The sequence below is a fragment of the Miscanthus floridulus genome, chromosome 4 (genome assembly GCF_019320115.1).
Source record: "Miscanthus floridulus cultivar M001 chromosome 4, ASM1932011v1, whole genome shotgun sequence".
Lineage (NCBI taxonomy): Eukaryota > Viridiplantae > Streptophyta > Magnoliopsida > Poales > Poaceae > Miscanthus > Miscanthus floridulus.
The window spans coordinates 71,751,794-71,774,892 of NC_089583.1; the positions used below are offsets into that span (position 1 = coordinate 71,751,794).

At 45.9% G+C, this 23,099-nt stretch overlaps 1 protein-coding gene and 2 pseudogenes across 1 annotated transcript; 1 reads left to right on the forward strand and 2 right to left on the reverse strand.

Annotated features, from left to right (window-relative positions):
• Window positions 1–1,778: 1,778 nt before the first annotated feature.
• On the reverse strand, window positions 1,779–6,843 carry LOC136551708 (enolase 1, chloroplastic-like). The gene is made up of 7 exons (XM_066543247.1): window positions 6,270–6,843; window positions 4,095–4,402; window positions 3,412–3,566; window positions 3,002–3,319; window positions 2,420–2,566; window positions 2,272–2,322; window positions 1,779–2,157 (listed from the first exon to the last, which is right to left on the reverse strand). The coding sequence occupies exons 1-7, from the start codon at window positions 6,653–6,655 to the stop codon at window positions 2,092–2,094; spliced, it is 1,431 nt and encodes a 476-aa protein (XP_066399344.1). The 5' UTR covers window positions 6,656–6,843; the 3' UTR covers window positions 1,779–2,091.
• Window positions 6,844–11,633: 4,790 nt separating this feature from the next.
• On the reverse strand, window positions 11,634–15,545 carry LOC136549794 (pentatricopeptide repeat-containing protein At1g52640, mitochondrial-like; annotated as a pseudogene).
• Window positions 15,546–15,744: 199 nt separating this feature from the next.
• Window positions 15,745–17,367, forward strand: LOC136548634 (xyloglucan O-acetyltransferase 1-like; annotated as a pseudogene).
• The last annotated feature ends 5,732 nt before the right edge of the window (window positions 17,368–23,099 follow it).

The following is a 23,099-nucleotide window of genomic DNA, read 5'->3' on the forward strand; positions in this document are numbered from 1 at the left end:
TTCTTTGCGGCTATTTTCAACTCAGATTTCAGAACTGTTGCTATTGGGAAAGAGATACTTATGCATATTGGGAACAGTTCTGAAATCTGAGTTGAAATATGGCCTCTTTCATGGTGACGAGCCTATTGGGAAAGAGGTACATATGCATATTCATGGTGACGAGCCTATTGGGAAAGAGGTACTTATGCATCTTGGAGATTGGGTTGTGTGATAACTAACTAAAGGATCCATTGGTAAGCAACATTCCTCTGTTATTAGTTGCCTGCAGTTTACCAGTACCCAGACTCTTGCAATGTCCATGGTGACAAGCCTGCTGGGTAGTTCTCAGTTTACTATGAGAACTGGCATGCTTCTCACCGTTTGGAATTTCTTATGCGCTGTTTGAGCTATATACTGTCAACCTATCTCATATGCTTGCTTTGTTCCCTAATTTCATATCAGCAACACAAATCTTTGGTCGCTGAATGCAGTGTTTCTTCGATCCCAGTAAATAGGCATAATTTGTTAAAGGAATTTGCAATGCGTGGTAGTTTTTACATGTATGGGAATATAGTTTATGGAACTCACGATGCAAGGTCGACATTGGCGCTGGGAGCAACAGTGACGGGTAGAGGCGTGGGCACACGGCAGCGACGGTGCTGCTGGAGGAAATGGACCACAAACCTCAAGTGGGCTATGGTGAGAGGCTGGAGCATGATGGATTGCAGTCCCCTTGGAGGAGAGACACCATGGATCGATTCACAAGGTGAAATAGAAAAGTAGTAATAAGTAAATCTCTAGAATTTATTGGTTCTTGCATTTCATTCTTGTTTTCTAATGGACAAAATTGATTTATTCTAGGAAGGTAGTTGCATTATCTTAAAATACAAACAAAACAAGCCACAGTCGTCACTATATACTCTCTCTCATGCTTCCCAGGCTACGTATCCGGATGCAGCCACCACACGGAATGCATGTGTCGTTACCAGGACTCAGGTACACTTCTTACCCATTCACATTACAATTATGTTACAATTCACAGAGAAAACAAAACTAACACAGTCAAATCCACAAACAGATTCATCCAGGAGCAACACCGGAGCCTCCGTGGACAGAGACCTTTCAGACCAAGATCCAAAATACTGAGATGATCATCACTGTCCATCCAATCAACACGTATAATTACTCTACCGAAAGCTTTGTACATAAAGCAAGGTACTATTGCTGCCTATGATGTGGCGTAGTGTAGAAAACCATCAGGTATCAGCCGTTGCTATACCGCCTACTAGCTATCACGCTATGTACAATTAGGATGTTGCTGCAGCTACAAAACTCATCTATGTAATGTTAGAACCACCTGTGCAATATGTTAGAACCATACTATCATGCTAAAAATTTATACCTGCACGTGCGCGCGCAAAATTTATACCTGCACGTGCGCGCACGTCACTAGTTAGAAATTAGGTTCCGCTCGATTTTGAGGTGTAACAGTTCCATGGAATGATTTAGGCATCCCGCTGCTCAACCAAACAAAACTAACAATCAAAGCTTCCCTTCCCACTACCGCTGGTATTTATTCCTTTTGCGTTGCCATTGCCATTTGTGGAACCAAACATCACCTTATATGGAAAAGTCTCGGCCTCTCGGGTGTTGTCAAATTTCTGCTACTCGAGTGTGAATGAATAAAGAGACTCAGCGAGTTTTTATCCAAAAAAAAAAAATCTGCTACTCTTCTTCAGTTCAGGACTTTAACCTCGAGAGTGCATGTATTTTTGCATTTCAAACGGACAACAGTAAAATTCGTGAAATGCATTCATTTATTGTATGACTATAACGCACGATTACAAGCATGATTGTTAATGGCCATGTCCATATAAAGCTGTCACTTTCTCACACTCGGGCGGTGCACATGAAGCCTCTTTCTGGATGATGACTATGTCGGCAAATGCTCGCAGATAATAAGATGCATCAAGAAAGAAAAAATTCCGCAAAAAATTGGGATAACTCGTGGTAACAAGGATGAAAGCATGACTGGCCATGATCTAGTTCTTTTATTTCTACTGGGCAGTACACATAATTTACGCTTTACTGAGATTCCGAAGTCTGTATTTCTTATGGAGACCTGAATGCCTCCCCGGCATAGCGCACGTTGCCAAGCTCCTCTTCAATACGCAGAAGCTGTACAGAAACATAACATAACTAGGATGATTTGCAAAGGAATAAAGGCAAATAAAAGGTCCACAGAAAAATGTCACAAATGGTGAAATCTGGACTTCTGGAGGGTGTTCTTACCTGATTGTATTTGGCCAGCCTCTCGCTGCGGCATGGAGCCCCGGTTTTAATCTGAAACATATAATGAGTTCCGTCATGATCATCTGAGGAAGACAGGTGGAAATACAATGTCTCAGCTACTCAGCTAGAGTTTCTGGCAGTCCTTTACCTGCCCACTTGCTAAGCCAACAGCCAAATCTGCGATGAAGTTGTCTTCGGTTTCACCACTTCTGTGGCTGACCATCACACCCCAACCAGCAGCTTTCGAATCGAGAGCAGCTTGAATTGATTCAGTGACAGTACCAATCTGGTTGACCTGGAAAAGGCACACCAATTTTAATGAAGACATATATTTTACAGTGCAAGGTTATCTCAAGTTAGATACTGTTTGGCAAAGCCATGATGTTCAGCACTGGAAGGAAGCAAAAACGGAAAAAAAGTATATAGTGCTTTACATCACATGCCTTTAGCCTAGCTGCTATTTTCAATCAAAAGAAATTATACTGAGCAACTATATGTCAATATCAGAGTTCAGAGAAAGGCTGCCACATCCTACACCAGACTATGTTAAACAAAACTACAAAAGTGCAAATATCCATGTCTTTGTTAGTTTGTTATCACGGTAGAAGCAAATGTCAAAAGATACTCCCTCCACTCCTCCAGTCATCAAAAGATGATGTTTGCACTAATTATCCTGTTCTAGCATCATCTATAGATAACCAGAAAAAATAGTAAATGAGTAAATGGTTACCTTTAGCAACAGAGCATTGCAAGCCTTCTTGCCAATAGCCTCTGATATACGTTTGGGGTTTGTGACAAGTAAATCATCACCCACAATTTGGATATCGACCGAGGATTGCAATGATGCCCATGAACTCCAGTCATCCTGATCAAAAGGGTCCTCAATTGATACAATAGGGAAATCCTTGACAAAATCTCTGTACAGATCACCCAGATGCTGGGCTGAAAGAACATGGGCTCCATCATTAGGTTGATTCTTAAAGTTTAGATCATAGCTCCCATCCTTTGTAAGGAACTCTGATGCCGCAACATCCATTCCAATTTTGATCTACATTAGGATTTATTTTTAACATTAAAAATAAAAAAAACAAGAGAGCAATCAAACAAGTGGCCAATGAAACTATTTAGATGGTGTCACACCTTTCCAGTGTAGCCTGCCTTCTCAATGGCATCCATAAGCAAGATAAGACCCTCTCTGTTGTCTTGAACATTAGGAGCAAAACCTCCTTCATCTCCAACATTGCATGCATCTTGACCATATTTTGACTTAATGATGCCCTTCAGGACGTGGTAAACTGTTACCAGAACAACGATATTCCAAGTGAGGATAGAAGATGAATTGACCAGCTAGTAGAAACAAATATTCCCAATATAGTCGTTTACTTGTACAATGAATATGACTTTAAACAAACATGAAATACACTGGGAAATTAAAAGGTATGGCATGAATAAAAGAGCAGAAAAAATTCCTCATAAAAGAATAAAAGAGCAAAATAGTCCGCTAGCACATTATAAAATTACTAAAGTATACTGCTCCCACTGATCCAAAATGTAGGTATGTTTTTTTGCCTATAAGTCAAATTTCTTTAACTTTGACTGAGCTTATAGAAAAAAGCACCAGCATATACAACAACAAACTAGTTTTCATTAAATCTACCATGAAATATGCCTTCATAGTGCATTTATTTGGTATTGTAGATGTTAACATAATTTTACATAAACTTGGTTAAAGTTAGAAGTTTCAGTTAGGACAAAACTAAAAGGACCTACATTTTGGGACGGAAGGAGTACCATCTTATAGAAAAACACCAAAACATTATTACCTTCGCTGCCCATACGAAAAGCTTCAGCAAAAGTAGCTGCTCCAACAGGTAAAAGCATGAATTCCTGCATGGCCAGATTGTTGCCAGCATGGCTACCTCCATTTATTACATTGAAAGCAGGGACAGGCATGACAAGCTCCTTAATTCCCGCTAGCTCCTGAATATGTTTATACAGAGGAACTCCCTTTGCACCAGCGCCTGCCCTACATACACTCAAGGAGACTCCAAGAATAGCATTGGCACCCAACTTCGATTTATTCTCAGTTCCATCGATGTCTAGCATGATTGCATCAACATCGCTCTGGTTCCTGATAAAATAGTGGGTGCAGTTTGCATTAGACATGACATAGAAGATATGGTAATGAATAATGCTGCAGCACCTTCCAACATGTAAGCATATATCTGGATACAAAATGCCAGTGGAAATATCAGACTATATTATGAGTTGGCATTTTTCTTTTTTACATTTCTTCTGATGGCAATGAGGTGTGGTGGCAGTGTTGCATTGCTTTCTTCCCTGTCCTTCAGTAAAATTGGCAATTTTATATTATTATAAAAACCGAGGAATGGAGTCCGCCATAATGGTGATTTTCCATATAAAAAACTGTTGAATAACTATAACATAAGTTACACACATCAAATATATGTCCTTTTAGCTAATTTGTGCAATTTTATTATCATAAAAACATGAGGAATGAAGTCCACCAGAATTGGTGGTCTTCAATATCCAAGAGCCTTTTTTAACTGTAGCATAAGTTCAACATATCAATTGGATGTAGTAACTTTGGTAGTCTAAATCCAATTAGCTATTAGAAAAGAAATATTAAATTGGCACCCCAGAAATCATGCTCATGCATCATATCATAGCATAAAAAGCACAGAAGTTTCTAAACAGGTCGTCTTTGGACTTACCATACTATCCTCTTAGGTTTTGTGTGTGCTCAACTGTTCTCACACAAGATTATCAAGTTTCAAAGCTGCCCAAAGGTGCATACGTGGCATCTAAGTTTATATATTAAACAAGTACAGTAGTATTAATTGTTCAGATTGTAAAAAGCTTGGGAGTTTAGCTGAAGCCCCATGATACTAGATCCGCCTCTGCAAACACATAGTGGTTGCTCAAGCTAGAATTGGCTAGCCCCGTTCCAAATATTAGTTGGAGAATTACTGTGGAGTTGAGAAGAACATAATCACACAAAACAGTAACTGTACTAGAAAAGCACACAGAAGTTTGCATGAATAATGGATTGTTCGATTGTGGACTTGCCATTATGAGCTTGCAAGAGAAATGTTCCATGCAGCACCAGAAATACAGTTCAGTATTTCACACCAGAAATGCTAGCTTTATTCACTCAAATCTTTAATAACCGTAACTATACCAATACAAATTAATACAGTTCAGTAAGTTTCATATGCTAAGCGAAGGACCACCAAACGACTAATATGCTAACCTATTAGCGAACAGGACATGGAGGATCAGTAGTAACAGTCATATGCTTTAAAAAGATATATATATCTTTCTAGTAGGAACAGTGAGGTCAATAATAATCAGGAATTGTCTTTGCCACCAGAAAATAACTGCGGTGTTCACTAAACTAAAGAGACTGAAATGGGTACTAACTACTACACAGTACTTTGTTAGTTATGAACGCTTCCCACCCTACACAGTGAGCAAACCCTTAATAATCCAAATACTGGAAAAGCTTCTACACATCACACAAAACATACCTTGACATCAAGTTATTTAGGACATTACAGTTCTCCTTGTTGCTTTCTGTAAAAAATGTTGTTCGGGAATGCATATTACAAGTACAAAAGCACCTAACTCCTATATAATAACCAAACTACACGCAAGTTTGCTCCATTACCTACAAAGCTAATAAGTTCCCTGCATATGTGAATAAACTAAGTATGACATCAATATGCACTTCGACCAATTTAGCCACGTTTTACTTCTAATTTTTAGGATGAATGGTCACTAGAAGATCCAAAGCATCATTGTCAGATAGGAGTCAAACTAGTCAGCTCACTAAACTCCATAAACTGAGGCAGTTCAACCATGGATCACAGACATATGACACACCACGCTTCCTAACTACCCACTTCGCAGCAGTCACACTGGTGATAAAACAGACAGATCCACCAATCAATCCGGGATAGTGATCTCCAGCTCACCTCACATCGACGCCCACGAGCTTGGGCGCGATAACCTCGTTGATGTTGCGCACGGCTTGGAGCACGCCCTTCCCGCCGTACACGGCCTTGTCACCGTCGCGGAGCTCGAGCGCCTCGTAGATCCCCGTGGACGCCCCGCTGGGCACCGCGGAGCGGTGGAGGCGTCCGTCCCCGGCGACGAGGTCGACCTCGACGGTGGGGTTCCCGCGGCTGTCCACGATCTGCCGCGCGCGGATCGACCGCACCGCCTCCGCTCCCGCCGCAGCCTTGGCGGGCGGCGAAGCGGTGGAGAGCGCCGCGCGGACGGCGACGGCGCGGCGCGATGGAGTGGCGGCGGCGGGGAGGAGGGGCTTCGGGGAGGGGAGCACGAGGCGCGGGTGGGCCATGTGTTCGGAGGCGGAGCGTGGAGAGTCTCGGAGGAGGACGAGGCGAGGGTTTACTTATATGGCGGCGGTGACGACGGCGGCGGCGGCGGCGAGGTAGAGGTAGAGGTAGAGGTCGTCGCGCCTGTTTGCTGGGCGGAGGCGGCGAGGTGGCAAGGGGTTTCGGCGAATAAAAATTTTGAAGAAGGCGGGGGTTGGTGGAGGTGACGGCGGACCGGAGGTGGCAGATGGGGCCCGCGTGTCTGAGAGTCTGCTGCTTTTGCTGGTCGTTTATGGTTTGGACGCCGTTGGCCTTTGAGGCGGCGGCCGTGTCCCGGGTGGGTTGGTCCGCATTCCGGTGGTTGGCCGGTGGGACTGTGCACTTTAAAATTGCCCCTCCGTTCTAAATTACAGTTCGATTGATTTTTATCTTAAATTTAATCGTTCGTCTTATTCAGATAAATTTGTGCACATATAGTTAAATTTAAATCATTCTTAAAGAACTTTCGTTAATAAAGCAAGTCATAAGAAAAGAAGTGATATTTAATATAAATTTTTGAATAAGACGAGTGGTCAAACTTGAAGTTAAAAAAATCACATGAACTATAATTTGGAACGGATTTAGTAAATAATATATATCCGGGGCATGGAACTATGGATCCACATAGACCTGTGTGTGAAATAGCAAATGCAAAAAGAAAAGGATGTTAAAACATACAAATAATCACTTCCGAAATGCTAAATGTAACATGGCTTACCTGAAAGCATGTCGGAGGAGCTAGCAACTGAGGACCTTGCTTGCTTTGGAATTTGCACAATCAAGTGATTTTAGTGCTGCTAAGGTATGAACTTAAAATGACTCATTATGCCATGTTGTTTGGATGGTTTACCGATCCTCGCCCGACTTTACCCATCGAAATTATAGTGGAATACATACATGGTTGGCAAGCAAGGTTTCCTCGGGCCTTTGTGGTGGCAAAGAAAGTGTTTTGCTAGGTGCAACGAGTCAAGGCTGATGCAACTTGGCAAGGCAGGCTTGCTCACAAAGTTGAGACGAGGCAAGGCAAATCTAACTTTAGAATCAAACGATCCCATAAAAACTCATATATATTAATCTATCTGCAGTAGGAGGCCCTGGTTCCTCCCCATTCCTCAAAAAAAAACTCATATATAAATAAATTCAGGGCACTACACTTAGAAGGATGTAGATAATGTCATGTTCGGCTTACCTTATATCCGGTTTGTTCGGCTTCTTTTTTCAGGCGGAACAGTGTTTTTCTCTCACAACATTTCAGTCAGAACAGTGTTTTTCAACCACTTTCAGCTAAGTTTCAGCAAGCCAAACGGGGTCATATGGCCCCGTTGGTTTTGCTGAAAAGTCATGTCTAAAGGTACTGTTCGCTGATTTGTTATGAGAGAAAAACATTGTTCGTTCGCTGAAATAGTACGGCTTATAAGACAAGCGAACAGGGCTAATATCAAGAACACAACAATAAAAATATATGGGACCTCTTACATGACTATTAGGTTGTACTTATCAATTAGCCTTCATTAGTTTTTGTTAGATCATGATTATTTAATATTTAGGCCTTTTATTTGGCATTCAAAACATGGACTAAACTTCCATCAAACAACTCCTAACACTGTAGTATATATGTAGTGGTCCACGTGGACTAGAAAATGTTAAGACTATTATTCACACAATATAAACAATCACTAGTTGTGAGTCTCACAACACATTTTTTCTTTCATCATGTGTCACTTTTATTCTCTTCTTTTCTTATAAGAATCACCTTCTCTCCCTATGAGCGAGGCTAATAATGTCTCGCAACGGGCTATATGTATATTTACAATCTATCTTTCAGCACACACATATATTGGTTCATCTATGACATACTTGTTTCTCATAAAGTTTTTTTCTTGTGTATAAACTTACTGTACATAAAGTCCCAACGAAGTACGTCGGACTCATTAAGGACATGTACAACAATGTTGTGACTAGTATTCGAACAAGTGACGGAGACACGAATGACTTCCCGATTAGGATAGGAATATATCAAGGGTCAGCTTTGAGCCCTTATCTATTTGCCTTAGTGATGGATGGGGTCACAAGGTGAAAGGATCAAGATGCCCAAGAGGGAGGGTGAATTGGGCTAATTCTAAATTTTTTTGCAATAATCAAATCTTACGGTTAGCCCAATTAACCCCTTGTGCCTAGAAAAGTGTTTCTAATAAACTAACGCACAACGGACTAGCAACCTATGTTCTAAACTTACTCTAGCATGGCAATTCTATGAATGTAAAGACATGTATTGAATTGCTCAAAGTAAATGCTCAAAGTAAATAGAGAGAGAGAGAAACGCGACGATGTTTTGCCGAGGTATCGGAAAGTCGCCACTCCCCACTAGTCCTCGTTGGAGCACCCGCGCAAGGGTGTAGCTCCCCCTTGATCCGCGCAAGGATCAAGTGCTCTCTACGGGTTGAGTCTTCGACACTCCGTCGCGGCGAATCACCCAAAGCCGCTCACAACTTGAGTTGGGTCACCCACAAGCGCCGTCGGGTGATCACCAAGCTCCCAATCACCACCAAGCCGTCTAGGTGATGGCGATCACCAAGAGTAACAAGCACAAACTCTCACTTGACCACGCGAAGCCTAATGAGAAGATGGATGCACACTTGTCTACTCTTGATTCACTAATGAGGCTACTCTCTTGGATTCACGAATCTCAATCACCTCACTAGGACCTTGCTCTTCTTGGCACTCACAAACGTGTTTCTTAGCTGTTGGAATGAGCAAAAGTAACTCCACACACGAGTGGAGCTTCTATTTATAAGGCAGCCTGAAAAACGAACCGTTATGAGCTTCTGCGGGATGACCGGACGCTCCGGTCAGTTCAACCCACGAACCAGTGAAAATGTGTTGACCGGACACTGGCAGGGTCTGGTCACCACTGACTGGACACGTCCGGTCGCATTAAACCCTTACTGGAACCTTACTATACTCGACCGGACGCTGAACCCCCAGGGTCCGGTCAGTACTGATCGGACGCGTCCGGTCACAGATTCCCTTCTCTGGAACCTTACTGGAGTCGACCGGACGCTGCCTCTCAGCGTCCGGTCACTTGACCTCTCCAGCGTTCGGTCGCACCGAACGCAGACTGTTGATCAAATGAACTGACCGGACCCTACGGCCAGCGTCCGGTCGCACCGGAGCCAGCGTCCGGTCAGCATTTGACCCTCCATTCACTTCCAACTCTCGAACATATGTGAATGAAGTTTGCTCCATTGGATCTTAGGCATTCGTAGGAGCTACCTAGTGCTAGTTTTAGCAAGTATGCACCACACCTAACTCACTAGACTCATCTAGGTCAAGCTACCCGTCCATACCCCCTTAATAGTACGACCAAAGGAAAAATAAAGTCCTAAACTACTCTAAGTGTCTCTCTAACTCCAATCGACACTTAGAACTAGTTATCCTTAACCTTGTCGTCCATTCTTTGAAAACCGAAACGATTTCCATCGTAGGGGCATGACAACCTTGATTGCCCAATTGATCTCCATTATCATGACCTAACTTAATTACATCTGCAAAACACACGTTAATCATAGTAATCTTGTATTGTCATTAATCACCGAAACCCAACTAGGGACCTAGATGCTTTCACAAGGGACATACAAGGGGACATCCCTTGGTGTATGCTTTTTCGCGGACGATGTAGTGCTAGTTGATGAAAGTCGGATAGGAATGAATCCGAAACTGGAGTTATGGTGGAAGACTTTGGAGTCTAAAGGTTTTAGACTCAGTAAAACTAAAACTGAGTATATGAGATATGACTTCGGCACTACTACTCGGGAGAAGAAAGATATTGTTTGGAAGGTCAAGTAGTGCCTAGGAATGGTACCTTTCGATATTTAGGATCAATGCTACAAAGAGACAGAGATATTGATGAAGATGTTAGTCATAGAATCAAAGCACGGTGGATGAAGTGGCGTCAAGCAAGCATCTGGTGTCCTATGTGACAAAAGGGTACCACAGAAGCTAAAATGCAAGTTTTATATGACGACGATTAGACCTACTATGTTGTATGGTGTAGAATGTTGGCCTACGAAAAGACGACATGTTCAACAGATAAGTGTCACGAAAATGCGTATGTTGCGTTGGATTTGCGGTCATATAAGAAGGATCGAGTTCGAAACGATGATATACATGATAGATTAGGGGTAACACCAATTGAAAAAAAAAGCTTGTCCAACACCGGTTGAGATGGTTTTAACATGTCCAGCGGAGACCTCCAGAGGCACCGGTACGTAATGAAATCCTAAGCCAGGATAGTAACATGAAGAGAGATAGAGTAAGACCGAAGTTAACTTAGATAGAGGAAATAAAAGAAGACTTGAAAAATAGAATATACCCAGAGACTTAGCCTTAGATAAAAGTGCTTGAAAAATAGATATTCACGTGCCTGAACCTTGATTGCTTCTACTGGGTTTTAACTCTAACCTACTTCAACTTATTTGAGACTTAAAAGTTTTGTTGTTGTTGTTGTGTATAAATTTACTGTAAACTTATAACCCACTTGTTTCAGGACAAATCCTGAGAGGCTTGTCTTTTTTGTCATGGTTCCCCACTCCACAGCTCGAGCCTCGACGATCTTCCTTCATCTGATATCCAAAGTATCAGTCCACCACAACCACAGGGTAAATTTTCCCTAGCATTGCTGAGTACAACCTAATGGAAAGGTTCGATTCTGCATATAGCTTGCCTCCATTGCTGAGTACACCCTAGAATTAACCATCGCTGAGGACAGGATCCATTAGTTTTTGTTAGATTCTGCCAGAAAACCGCACAACTGACATAAGCTCACATGACTCCTATATTAGATCAAATATTATAGGGCACAATAGATATCATTTGGACAAAACAGACAGCAGCCGCCATGAGTTATCAGCAATCAAGAAGCAACAGACTGCAGTAACACAAGGATTATGCACCGGTATCATCTAGCAGCAAACCTGATCAAATATTATAGGGCACTTTAAATGGAATAGATGTCGCACATCTTATAACAGTCAAACAAATAGTGGCCGGAAGATGACAGAAAAACTAACTAGGAACCTGCGTTGATGTCTGGACTCGGAGAGCCCAAACTATGGATTCATCATTCATATGATGGGCTGGTGTCTACATAGTTGACAGGACTCATGCAACAGAGATGATCCTCAGAAGATTACCATAATGCTGAAATTTGTCACACAATCACCAAATCTTTACTCAACAATCTCTGGGCTACACCCAAGTTATGTGGAGTCAGCAGGCTTTGGCTCATCAGGCTTCTTGGCCGGCGTCTCAGTGCCCATCTCAGCTTTGAGATCATTGATGCTCTGCTCAAGCTCGTCGATCTTGGTTCCCATTTCATCTAGTGCAATGTAGTTAAAGAAAACAGAAGATTGTGGCACACAAGTGTATATATATAGCTAATGCCAAAATAGATTTTCAATAACTTCAGCCATTCCTATGTAAGTTTCACAAATAAGTGCTTTAAATTATTAACAAGTAAAATGGTGTGATTGGATCATACTGTGATAGTGCGACGAAAAAACAATCGTGGAATCTCAGTGCACTAGCGGACTCAAGCTTATACTACATGAATATATTAGCGATACCTTAATAAAAAGCTTCAATTTAACCATATTTGAGTTTCTCTTGAACATACTGAGTGTAACTGAACAATGGTCATCGTGCAGTTTAAAAAATCATGATGATACAATTATAACAGCAAAAGTGGTATTTTCCTTCAATTCTAATGGAAAGGTTCGCATAAAAAAAATCACACAATGTTACTTTTGTAAGAAATATTCTTTTGCATGTCTCAGATTTCTGCTTTATTCTTTTATAGGCTGGAAAAAATATACTAAGAAAAACTTAACCAAAATATGATCATCATTTTCGATATTTTGTATCGAGCATGTGCATGCGCCAAGAAAACAATAACTATGGGGCTATATAAATTTAATATAAAACAGAAGAGCAGAAAGAAAAAAAGAAACACTAACAAAATAGTTATCAAGGTCAGGAGACAGATTTTCTCAAAATCTAACAAGAATATTGTATGGATAATGGTGTATTTTGTGTGTATGTATAGCTGGTTTGTTTAAGTTTCACTCATAGAACGTTATAAGCTAGCACAAACACACCCAAAAAAAATATATCGTCCATGGGCAATGATTTGTTACATATATCAGCATCCAAAATGCAAATTGGCATTACAGAAGCATGGCATCAGATATTACTATATTAGAAAACATCAAAACAATAATGGCTAAACTGGTAGAAACTATAGTCTCAGAGCTCTACTTTTCACATTTTCTTTGAAAAGACAAACAGAATAAAGATATAATAAAATAAAAGCAGATAAGGATATTCTTTGACACAATGTTCTGCGACATGGACTCGAACCTCGTTTGCTGCAATAGTCAGCGTTCAAGTGAGTGGGAGATGGTGGCAAGTTATTTGAAGGAGATGCTAATGAAACCATATCTTCCAAAGGCACTCACCATCTGTCCAAGGAGGTTCTGGACCTGAAATGGAAAGCTAAGAATCAGCAATTCTAGACTCCTCCAAAAGAAAAACACTTTTTGGCAGTACACAACCAAAAAATAAAGTCGAATGTTAATATCTTAACCCTATTTTCTGGCTTTATTAATAATTCAATTTTGTACTTCATTTTCTTATCTAAATGGTCCAAACTACACTGCCACATGATATTAGAAGCAGTGTTTATATATAAATAACGCATGCTAACAGATCTTATGATTCGTAACCGCATAAAGAATCAGAACTTACAAATGCAGTCATATCTGTTGGGTTCTGTGATGACGGCTCTGAATCCATGTTAGCCTACAATACCAGGTTCAGAAAATGAGTGAACAAACAGCAGTGTACCACAGCAGACTTGCTTACAAATCAAAATAAACTCTATGCATCAGGATAGCTCATTGTTTTTCAGTTTCCATACCAAGAAATATAAAAGGACTGGAAATAATGAAATTCAAGTCTGGTCATAATTTGTAAGACAACTGTAAAGTTACAAAGTGAACACTATATAAAACTTGTTACAGGGAATACAAAATAGTTTTAATGATGGAAACATTCAACATTCCTAACAGGCAAGTCTATAGCAAGTGCCAAAACATTGCGAAGGGGAAAAAATGTAATTATACACTAGAAAAATACCCAGTAAGAAATGGCAGAGCCATGTTACGAGTGCCATTCATCAATGGGATCACAGAGATTCTTATACACATTAAACCTCCCCCTACGAGGTGTATCCTATTTTCCATTTCTCCCTCCACTGGCTCTCAGCAAGATCAATGCCAGAGAATTCATGGTCACATTTCAGATTTCTAGTTTCCTCTGCCCTCTTACTGCACATGATACTTGCCAAATCTTGTATTGTGCAGGACGTGCTCCGGCGCATCCTATCGGTGAGCATCTCAAGATCATCTTGCAAGCCAAGCCTGAGCAACCTATCCCTCAGCACCTGACAAGTAGCCTGGTAAGGAGGGATACCTTCATCTACCATCCTCAAAAAGTAACTGCAGGCCTCCGCTGCTCTACCCTTCTTGCAAGATAGCCCATGGATCATAACAGCATAAGTAGCTGCTCCTGGGTGGAAACCACGTTTTTCCATCCCATCCCAAACCTCAATTGCCCTATCAACCCTTCCTATAGCAATCAACATTTTCAGAATCATGTTGTAAGAGTGCCGATGAGGCAAACACAAGCCTTCATCCATCGTTGAAATAAGCCGTAACGCTTTGTTCACCTCTTTCAGCTTACAATGTGTATTAAGCAGAGTGTTGTAGCTCCAAACATCAGGCTTCTCCCCATGGGTTGCCATCAGGATATTATAAGCCTCGTCAACCTCTCCCAACTCGCACAGTAACCGAATGACAGCATTATAGGTGAATACATTTGGTGTAAGGCTGCGTGCACGCATCCTATCTAGCACACGAAGAGCAGCACGAGCATCCTTTGACGCACATGCTGAATGAAGGAATGGGCCATAAGTAGCAGCATCAGGGGCAAGCCCACGGCTGCGTTGCATATCTTTTAGCTGCTCCTGTGCAAGCGCAACATCCCCTCCTCGACACAAGGCGTCAATCAACGCGTTATAGGTAGGCACATCAGGCTGGACCCCTCTCAATCATTTCGTCAAACAGTTTCTGAGCCTTCTCTGGCTTCGCAACAACAGCCCACCCAGAGATCAGGATGGTATAGGTTTTGGCCGAGACATCAAACTGAAGTGGCGACTCCCAAAAGAATGCCTCGGCGTGCTCTGCCAGGCCATTATGCGATAACGTGAAGGGCAGGGAGTGCAGATCAGCGACCGTCGGTAGGAACCCGAACCCTCCATGGAGGAGAAAGCTCGGATGGCGTCGTCGGGGAGGCCGGCGCGGGCGTACGCGCGGAACAGCAGCGGGAACAGGTCCCGCGAGAGCGCGGGTCGCGGGAGATCGGAGAGCAGGGAGCGCAGAAGCGGAAAGAGCCGCGCCCCCGCGAGCGAGCCGGCGAGGATGAGGAGCGACTCCGGAAGATGGGTGAACCCCGGCAGCGCGGCGGCGAAGAGGAAGAACCGGAGCGAGGGCACGGGAAGGTTGCGGCAGCGGCGTGAGGCGTGGCACGAATCCGTCGAGCGCGGCGCGGAGGTCGTGCCGCGGCCCGCGTAAGTCGCTGAGCACACGGCAGAGCGCGCCGACGAGCCGCGGGTCGGGGTCGGGGTCGGGGTCGGGGTCCGGGGCCGTGTGGGGCCGCGGATCCGGCGGGCGAGGCGGAGCAGAGGCCGCGCAGGAGGAGGAGAGAACGCGGGCTTCGCGGCGCGGCCGCTGCGAGGAGCCTGCCGGTAGATTGCATCTCGCGCGATGTGTGGCGCATGGGGCTGTGCAGTGGGAGCAGATTCGCGGGTGACGCGAGGATGCACGGAATCAAACCAAAAAAAAACGGGAGATGAAGCTGAAGAGGGGCTGCGAGGCGGCTTACCGGGGAAGCGCGGGTCGTGGAGGAGGAGGGGCTCGCCGGCGGCCGGAGGATTCGGAGGAGATAGCGGTGAGCGTGGGTGCGGAGAGCGCAGGTTGTTGTATACGAGTGGAAGGGGAGAGGACGCAGGAGCGGAGAGCTGAAAAGAGGCGTAACGAGCTATCGATGGCAAGCGGGCCCCGGGTCGCGTGGGCTGCCGAAAGCGAGCCAGGCAGGGTTTCGAAATGGATTCCTTTCGAAATTTGTTCGAGGGAAAAGAGTGCTCGCGTGGAGGGCCTGGAGGCTGGAGCTGTCTTGTTCGAAATTTGCAGCAAGAAAGATCGCGGCGCCGCCAAGGTGCGACTACTCGGATGGGGCGTGGGAGCGGAGCGAGGCGGGTCCGCTGTACAACGGCACGAGCTGCGGCGAGACGATCAAGGCCGGCCAGAACTGCGAGGCGCACGGGCGGCCCGACACGGGGTACCTCCGGTGGCGGTGGCGGCCGCGCGGGTGTGCGCTCCCGCCGTTCGACCCCGCTGAGTTCCTGCGCCTCGTCCGCGGCCGCCACGTCGCCTTCGTGGGCGACTCGCTCGCGCGGAACCAGTGCGAGTCCCTCGTCTGCCTGCTCAGCTCCGCGTTTCCGGTCCAGCTGGTGCGCGGCGCCGGCGGCGGCGACGGCGACGAGCTCCGCAAGTTCCGGCTCTGGGCGTTCCCGTCGCACAACGCCACGGTGTCCGTGTTCTGGTCTCCCTTCCTGGTGAACGGCACGGAGAAGGCCAAGGGGGCAGCGGTGGGGAAAGGGCTGGACCACAACCGGCTGTACCTGGACCAGCCGAACGAGCGGTGGGCGGCGGAGGTCCCCGGCATCGACGTGGTGGTGCTCTCGGCGGGGCACTGGTTCCTGCACTCGGCGCTCTTCTACGACCGCGGCGCCGTGGTCGGGTGCCACCACTGCTCGGAGCCCAACCGCAGGGAGACGGGCTTCTTCGGCGCGTTCCGCCTCGCCGTCCGCGGCGCGCTCCGCGAGGTCGTCCTCCGCGGCGCCAGGGCGCAGCGGCGGCAGGGCGGCCGCGGGGGGCCGAAGCTGGCCGTGCTGACGACCTTCTCGCCCGCGCACTTCGAGGGGGACTGGGACAGCCCCACCGCGTGCGCGCGCACGGAGCCGTACGCGCCCGGGGAGCGGGCGATGGAGTACATGGACGGCGAGATGCTCCGCGCCGAGGCCGAGGAGGTGGCGGCGGCGGCGGCGGGCGCGCGGGGCCGGGGTGACGGTGGAGGCGCTGCAAGTGACGCGGATGGCCGGGCTGCGCGCGGACGGGCACCCGGGCGCGTACATGCACCCGTTCCCGTTCGCCGGCGGCGCGAGGGAGCGGGTGCCCAACGACTGCGTGCACTGGTGCCTGCCCGGGCCCATCGACGCGTGGAACGAGATCCTGCTGCAGGTCGTCAAGCGGTGGGCCGACGGGGTCGACGCCGACGCCTCCTCCTCGTCGTCGTTGTCGCCATGAAAGATGAAAGCTACGGTCACCACAGGAGGAGACTGAAAGGCAGCCTGGATTTTGGAGTTTGGTTCAAATTATAGACTGTTCGAACTAGAATGTTTACCTTAAAATTCTTTAGAGCGATTCCAGGTGAAACGGCATCGGTGAGAGGAGTCGATGAGATAGTCTTGTTGTAACAAATGTTCTTGGATTGTTTTGATGTGCCCCCCTGCGCTTGTACCTACGGAGTAGTACTGCTACTAGGAATTACTGAATAGTACGGAGTAGAGTATAATATACTGTACTCCGTATTTAACTTGGTATAAAGAAAATACTGCATGTTACGGTCCACGAGATGGCAGTACGATGGCACCGTGATTACCGGAGACCCACGCGGGCGCGCGGCGACGTGCCCGTCACTCGCTCTCCCTGTCTCCCACTCTGAGTCCCGAAACGAGCCTAGACAGATCCCTGGTTGGTTACCAACAAGTATAGATGGCCATCGGGCCGTGCCGGCCCGGCCCGTTGGCCCGGCGTGCCGTGCCGGCACGGCACGGCATCGTGCCTCGACGGGCCGTCGTGCCGGCCATGCCGTGCCGAGGCCGTGCTCGTGCCTAGCCAACGGCCCATGGCATGGCCCGTGGGCCGTTTTGCCGTGCTGTGCCACCCGGTGGGCACGGCCATTTTCACCGGGCCATGCTGGCCCATGACCCATGATGCACACTTCACAATTCACACAATCACACAGCACACAGATGACAGATCATATGATGATGAACTTATATTCAGAATGAGCTGTTTTATGCAATGCTGCCTCATTAAAAACCTTTCTAGGTAAAACTCACCCTTGTGAGAAACCCTAGAAAGAAAAAAAGAGTGTAGCCAGCTCTAAATGTCAAGGTCTTATAGTTCTATCCTATTAGGATAGCCAACATCAGTGGCAAAGTCATTGTGACTTAGTGAGTTCACAGATCACAGCAACAGGAAGCCAGAAACAGCAAAAGTTCTATCCTATTACAACATCAGGTCATCAGTGGCAAAGTTCTTCCTTCATTGATCATAGTGACTCACTCCAGCACACCAAAAGTTCCTACAAGCAAAGCAATGTTAGTACCAGCAGTACTTGAATGTAAAGAAAAGATGCAAAATGGAACTTGAATAGTTGAATGTTGAGTGACTACCTCTTATCTTCTCTTCTTCTTCTATCCACCAGCAGCACCAGCACCAGCAGTACCGCCGCTGCCGCTGACACTGCCAGAGCCGCTGCCTTCGCCTTGTTCATCGAGGAAGAGGTTCTTGAATGCCTCCTCAAGGTCCAGGTCCTTAGGTGTATGTTGTTCTCTTCTTGCACCTTGCTCTCAGTCCTTGATGCAGGTGAGTATCTCAACATGCTCAGGCAACAAGCGCCGCCGCAAAATCTCATATGCCCTAGAATTAGCAGAAGCATTGTCTAGAGACACAGAAAATACATTGTCTATCAAACTAAACTCCTCAACCACACTAGCAATCCTATCAGCAATGTTATCACCAGAATGTGAAACATCAATCAGCCTTAAACCAATTACTTTTTTCTGTAACTCCCAATCAGCACTAACATAATGAGCAACCACAAATATATAATCCTCTTTAGCATTACCAGACCAAATATCAGATGTCAAAGAAACAGAAGATGCAGCAGGCAACACAGATTTCATAAGCATATCACGTTGTTCATCAAACAGTTTAGACATATCTCTAGTGGTGGTCTGCCTAGAAACCTTTTGGAACAGAGGATTATGAGCACGCTTAATGTAATCCTCCCAAGCATCAGTCTCACCTATCCCTAAAGGAAGGTCTAGCCTAGCAATCAAACGGCACAACTCAGTGCGAGCAATCAAAGGATCATACACCCAATTGTTCAAACCATCAGGATTCAGAGCAAGCTTAGACTGTACAAGACTAGCCTGATCACGTTTTTTCATACAAGAATTCATGTGCCGTCTCAAATGGCCAGTGCCAGCGGTCGATCTAGTAGTGTATCACGCATGACAATGTTTACAGATGGCACGTACTCGAATTCCCTTCTCCTTATTCTCATGGAAGTAATCCCAAACAGCAAAAACTTTCTTACCAGAGGAGGTACCATGAGTGTTAGTGGATACCTCAACTCCACCATCGTCGTCGTCGCCATCGACATCGATGGGCTGGTTGCCGTCACCAAGGTCGACGCCGAACAGACTGGCTGCATCATCACGTATGTCGTCGTCGTCCTTGACTTCTAGTAGGTCATCCGTGTACAGCACCTGGTCCTCGTCGTCGCCGAGGGGATGCTGATTCTCCCCCCGCGTTGCGAGGCCAGAACCGCCCACGGACGAGCCGGACAGCCATGCCTGACCTCAACCTCCAGCAGCACCAGCACCGCCCCTCAACGGGCGCTTGGGTGGCCTAGCCATGTCTACTCCAGAGGAGGAAGACATGGCGTCAGGCGCCAACCTGCACGCAAGAAGAAGAAGTTAGAAGAAGAAGAAGTGAAGAACTAAAGAAGAAGAAGTGAGAAGAAGAAGAAGAAGTGAGAAGAAGAAGAACAAATGACAGATCTAGGGTTAGGGTTAGGGAAGAAGTCCAACCTGTATACCCAAAGCCCGGTGCCGGTGACAAAGAGGCCAGCCAAGCAGCGGATGAGACAGACAATGAGACAGACATGGATTAGAATCAATGGCGAGAAAAAGAAGAACTGAAGAACTGAAGAAGAAGAAGAAGTGAGAAGAAGAAGAAGAAGAAGTGAGAAGAAGAAGAACAGATGATAGATCTAGGGTTAGGGTTAGGGAAGAAGTCTAACCTGTGTACCCGGAGCCCGGTGTCGATGATGAAGAGGCCAGCCAAGCAGCGGATGAGACAGACAGACACGGATTAGAATTGATGGCGAGGTGGTGGAGGAGGAGGGACTGCCATGAACACTCACATGGTTCACCGAGAGGGGAGTGAGGGAGTGAGAGTAGAGGAAAAGGAGGGAGGAGCCGAGGAGGAGACGGCGGGGAAGCAGGGACCAGAGAGGAGCGTCGGCGCGGTCACCGCTCACCGGTGATGGGGAGGACGGACGAACGTCGATGTCAGCGGTGGTGGATCTGGATCGATTATGGGAGAGTGGAGCGAGAGGCCAAGAGCGAGAGACTGAGAGAGCCGCAGCGGGGGAGAGGAAGAGCCGAAGAGGATTAGGTTAGGGTTTGGGAGGGGGATGCGCCGTGGCCGGACGGGCGGACGGCTTATATACAATGAGGGTGTGCATGGGGTGGGCCGGCGGCCTGACTAGCTGCCTTCGTGGGTCGTTTCTCCGACTAGGCCGCCACCGGGCTGCCTCATGCACCGTGTCGTGCCCGTGCCGTGCCACGGGCCAGGGACGGCCCAGTGTCTCGGACCGGGCCAGCACGGGCACGGCGGTCACCGGGCCGAGCCGAGCTCGGGCCGGGCCAAAACAACGGGCCACGAGCCGGGCCAGCGGGCCGCGGGCTGCATGGCCAAATATACCAACAAGTTCGCAGGTTCACATGGAAACAGAGCTAAAGGGGCTAAAACACAGTGATATGGATGTGGCCAGGCACGCGTCAGATTAAAGGCTACGGCTTGACAGGATTGATTTCCCTTGCTAATAGGGCGTCCCCAACGGGGAATCAAATCGTCGGCTGACGTCAGAATCTGGATGACATGGTCCGGTTCGTTTAAGCTTATAAGCCTGATTTATTAATTATAGTATAGTATTTTTTTTAAACAACATATAAGTGAACCCTATGGCTGACTTAACAGTTCTTTATGAGAGAGAATAAGCTAAAAGAGTAAATAAATGGGTTTCATAGGATAGGAAAGAGGTATAAAATAGAATACAAAATTTCTTACATGTGAGACCTGAAATATGAGGTGGCATTCAAATAGCTAGCAATTAGCTATCGTTCTGTATTTTTTCAGGCAACGAACAATATTTTTCTCTCACAACAAATCAGCTAACAGTATTTTCAACCATGACTTATCTGCCCAACGACCTAATACTGAAGCAAACAAGCAGGCAGGCGAGCATTTCAAAAATCTTGCATCCACATCCTCACGTGCCCCGCTGGCGTGTTGGACGCATCGCAGGGATCCACATCCTCAGGTGCAGATCGCGGCGAGGTGCCGTCATCATTTCCTGTTCTGTTGCAGTAAGGCTGTGTTTAGTTCGCGAATTTTAGGAATTTGGTTATTGTAGCACTTTTGTTTTTATTTGGCAATTAGTGTTCAATTATGGACTAATTAGGCTCAAAACGTTCGTCTCGTAATTTTCCAACCAAACTATGCAATTAGTTTTTTCGTCTACATTTAATGCTCCATGCACGTATCGCAAGATTCGATGTGATGGCCACTGTAGCACTTTTTGGAAAACTTTTTGAGAACTAAACAAGCACTAAAATACAAATGACGTGCACTCCTCTCTAGGGATCGGTGAAAAGTCAAAACGGTGCGTCGATGCAAGGGAAGGGGAAGGGATCACAGGCAGGCAGCGGTGCGGGTACGCCACCCCGCCTACCCAGCGCCCGGCACATGGCCGCTCGAGGTCCGAGGGGAGGCCGAGGCTGAGGCTGTGTTTAGTTCCCAAAAAGTGCTACATTAGTCATCACATCGAATCTTGCGATACGTGCATAGAGCATTAAATATAGACAAAAAAAAACTAATTGCACAGTTTGGTTGGAAATCGCGAGACGAACGTTTTGAGCCTAATTAGTCCATGATTGAACACTAATTGCCAAATAAAAATGAAAGTGCTACAGTAGCCAAATTCCTAAATTTCACGAACTAAACACAGCCCGAGATCGCCTGATCGGTCGCCGACCTCGTACAGTCGTACATGTCCGATCTTCTTTAAGACCTCCGGTTTTCGTGCTACAACTGCAAGTGGAAGTGCGGTGGTCCTTGATGATCGACTCCTCGTGGCACCGGCACCTCTGGTTTTTGTCTTCCTTTTACTAGAGTAGACTGTACTAGTCCATCACGCGCGTCCTTGCGCGCATCAGCTATCCAACCAAAGATGTAGCGTAGGATTGAACACTCATCTAATCTTTAGCAACTGACATGACAAATACTCAGGGTGGTAGCATGAGGATGGTATGTACATATATATGATCATTAAGATAATACAAAATTATATGATCATTCTATCTCTATTTTTTATATAAGTGGGGAAAAGGTATGAAGTGCTTGGTTGTTTGCTTACTCTAACAAACAGGTGGTGGGCATCATAGTGTAGGGCTAGCAAGCATCACCGACTATTACCAAGTACACTTAACATAGCAAATTAGTATCAACATTCATATGCCCCATTCGATAATGAGAAACTGATCATTCTTTTACAATTTCAAGTCACAGTTAACGTTTAAAAATACATCACATCAACCACAGTTTGACCCAAAAATATATGAATATTTCTACTTTTAGTCAATCAAAATAAACTATGTCCCTGAAACCAAGGCCTGCCTTAATAATCGGATCAGTGGAATCATCCAAGACTTGTATTACAATACTGTCTGGTGGCCATGTGAGGGCACACACGCATGAAAGGTCGAGATGGCAGACTAGAGGGGGGGGGGGGGGTAAATAGTCCTTTCTAAAATTAATTGCGTCAGCTAACCGAAACAAGTACGGAATTAAGACTATCGGTCTAGCCAAGACAACACCCCTCTATCTATGTTCTCTAGCACCTTCCAAAGATACTAATTAAACAACAAAGGTATCGGGCTAGCTAGAGCTCACCTAACCAATTCTAAAAGTAAGGTCACACAAACCTATGCCACTAGTACATTAAGCAACAGGAGAGCTCCTACACATGCTAGTAAGCAAAAGCACAAAGCCACATAATGCTCACTAACAATGCTCAATAACAAAGCAACCAATGCCAAATTAGAGAGCGCAATTACTTAGCTACACAAACTAAGCAATGTGACTAACAATGTCACACAAACCAAATTAG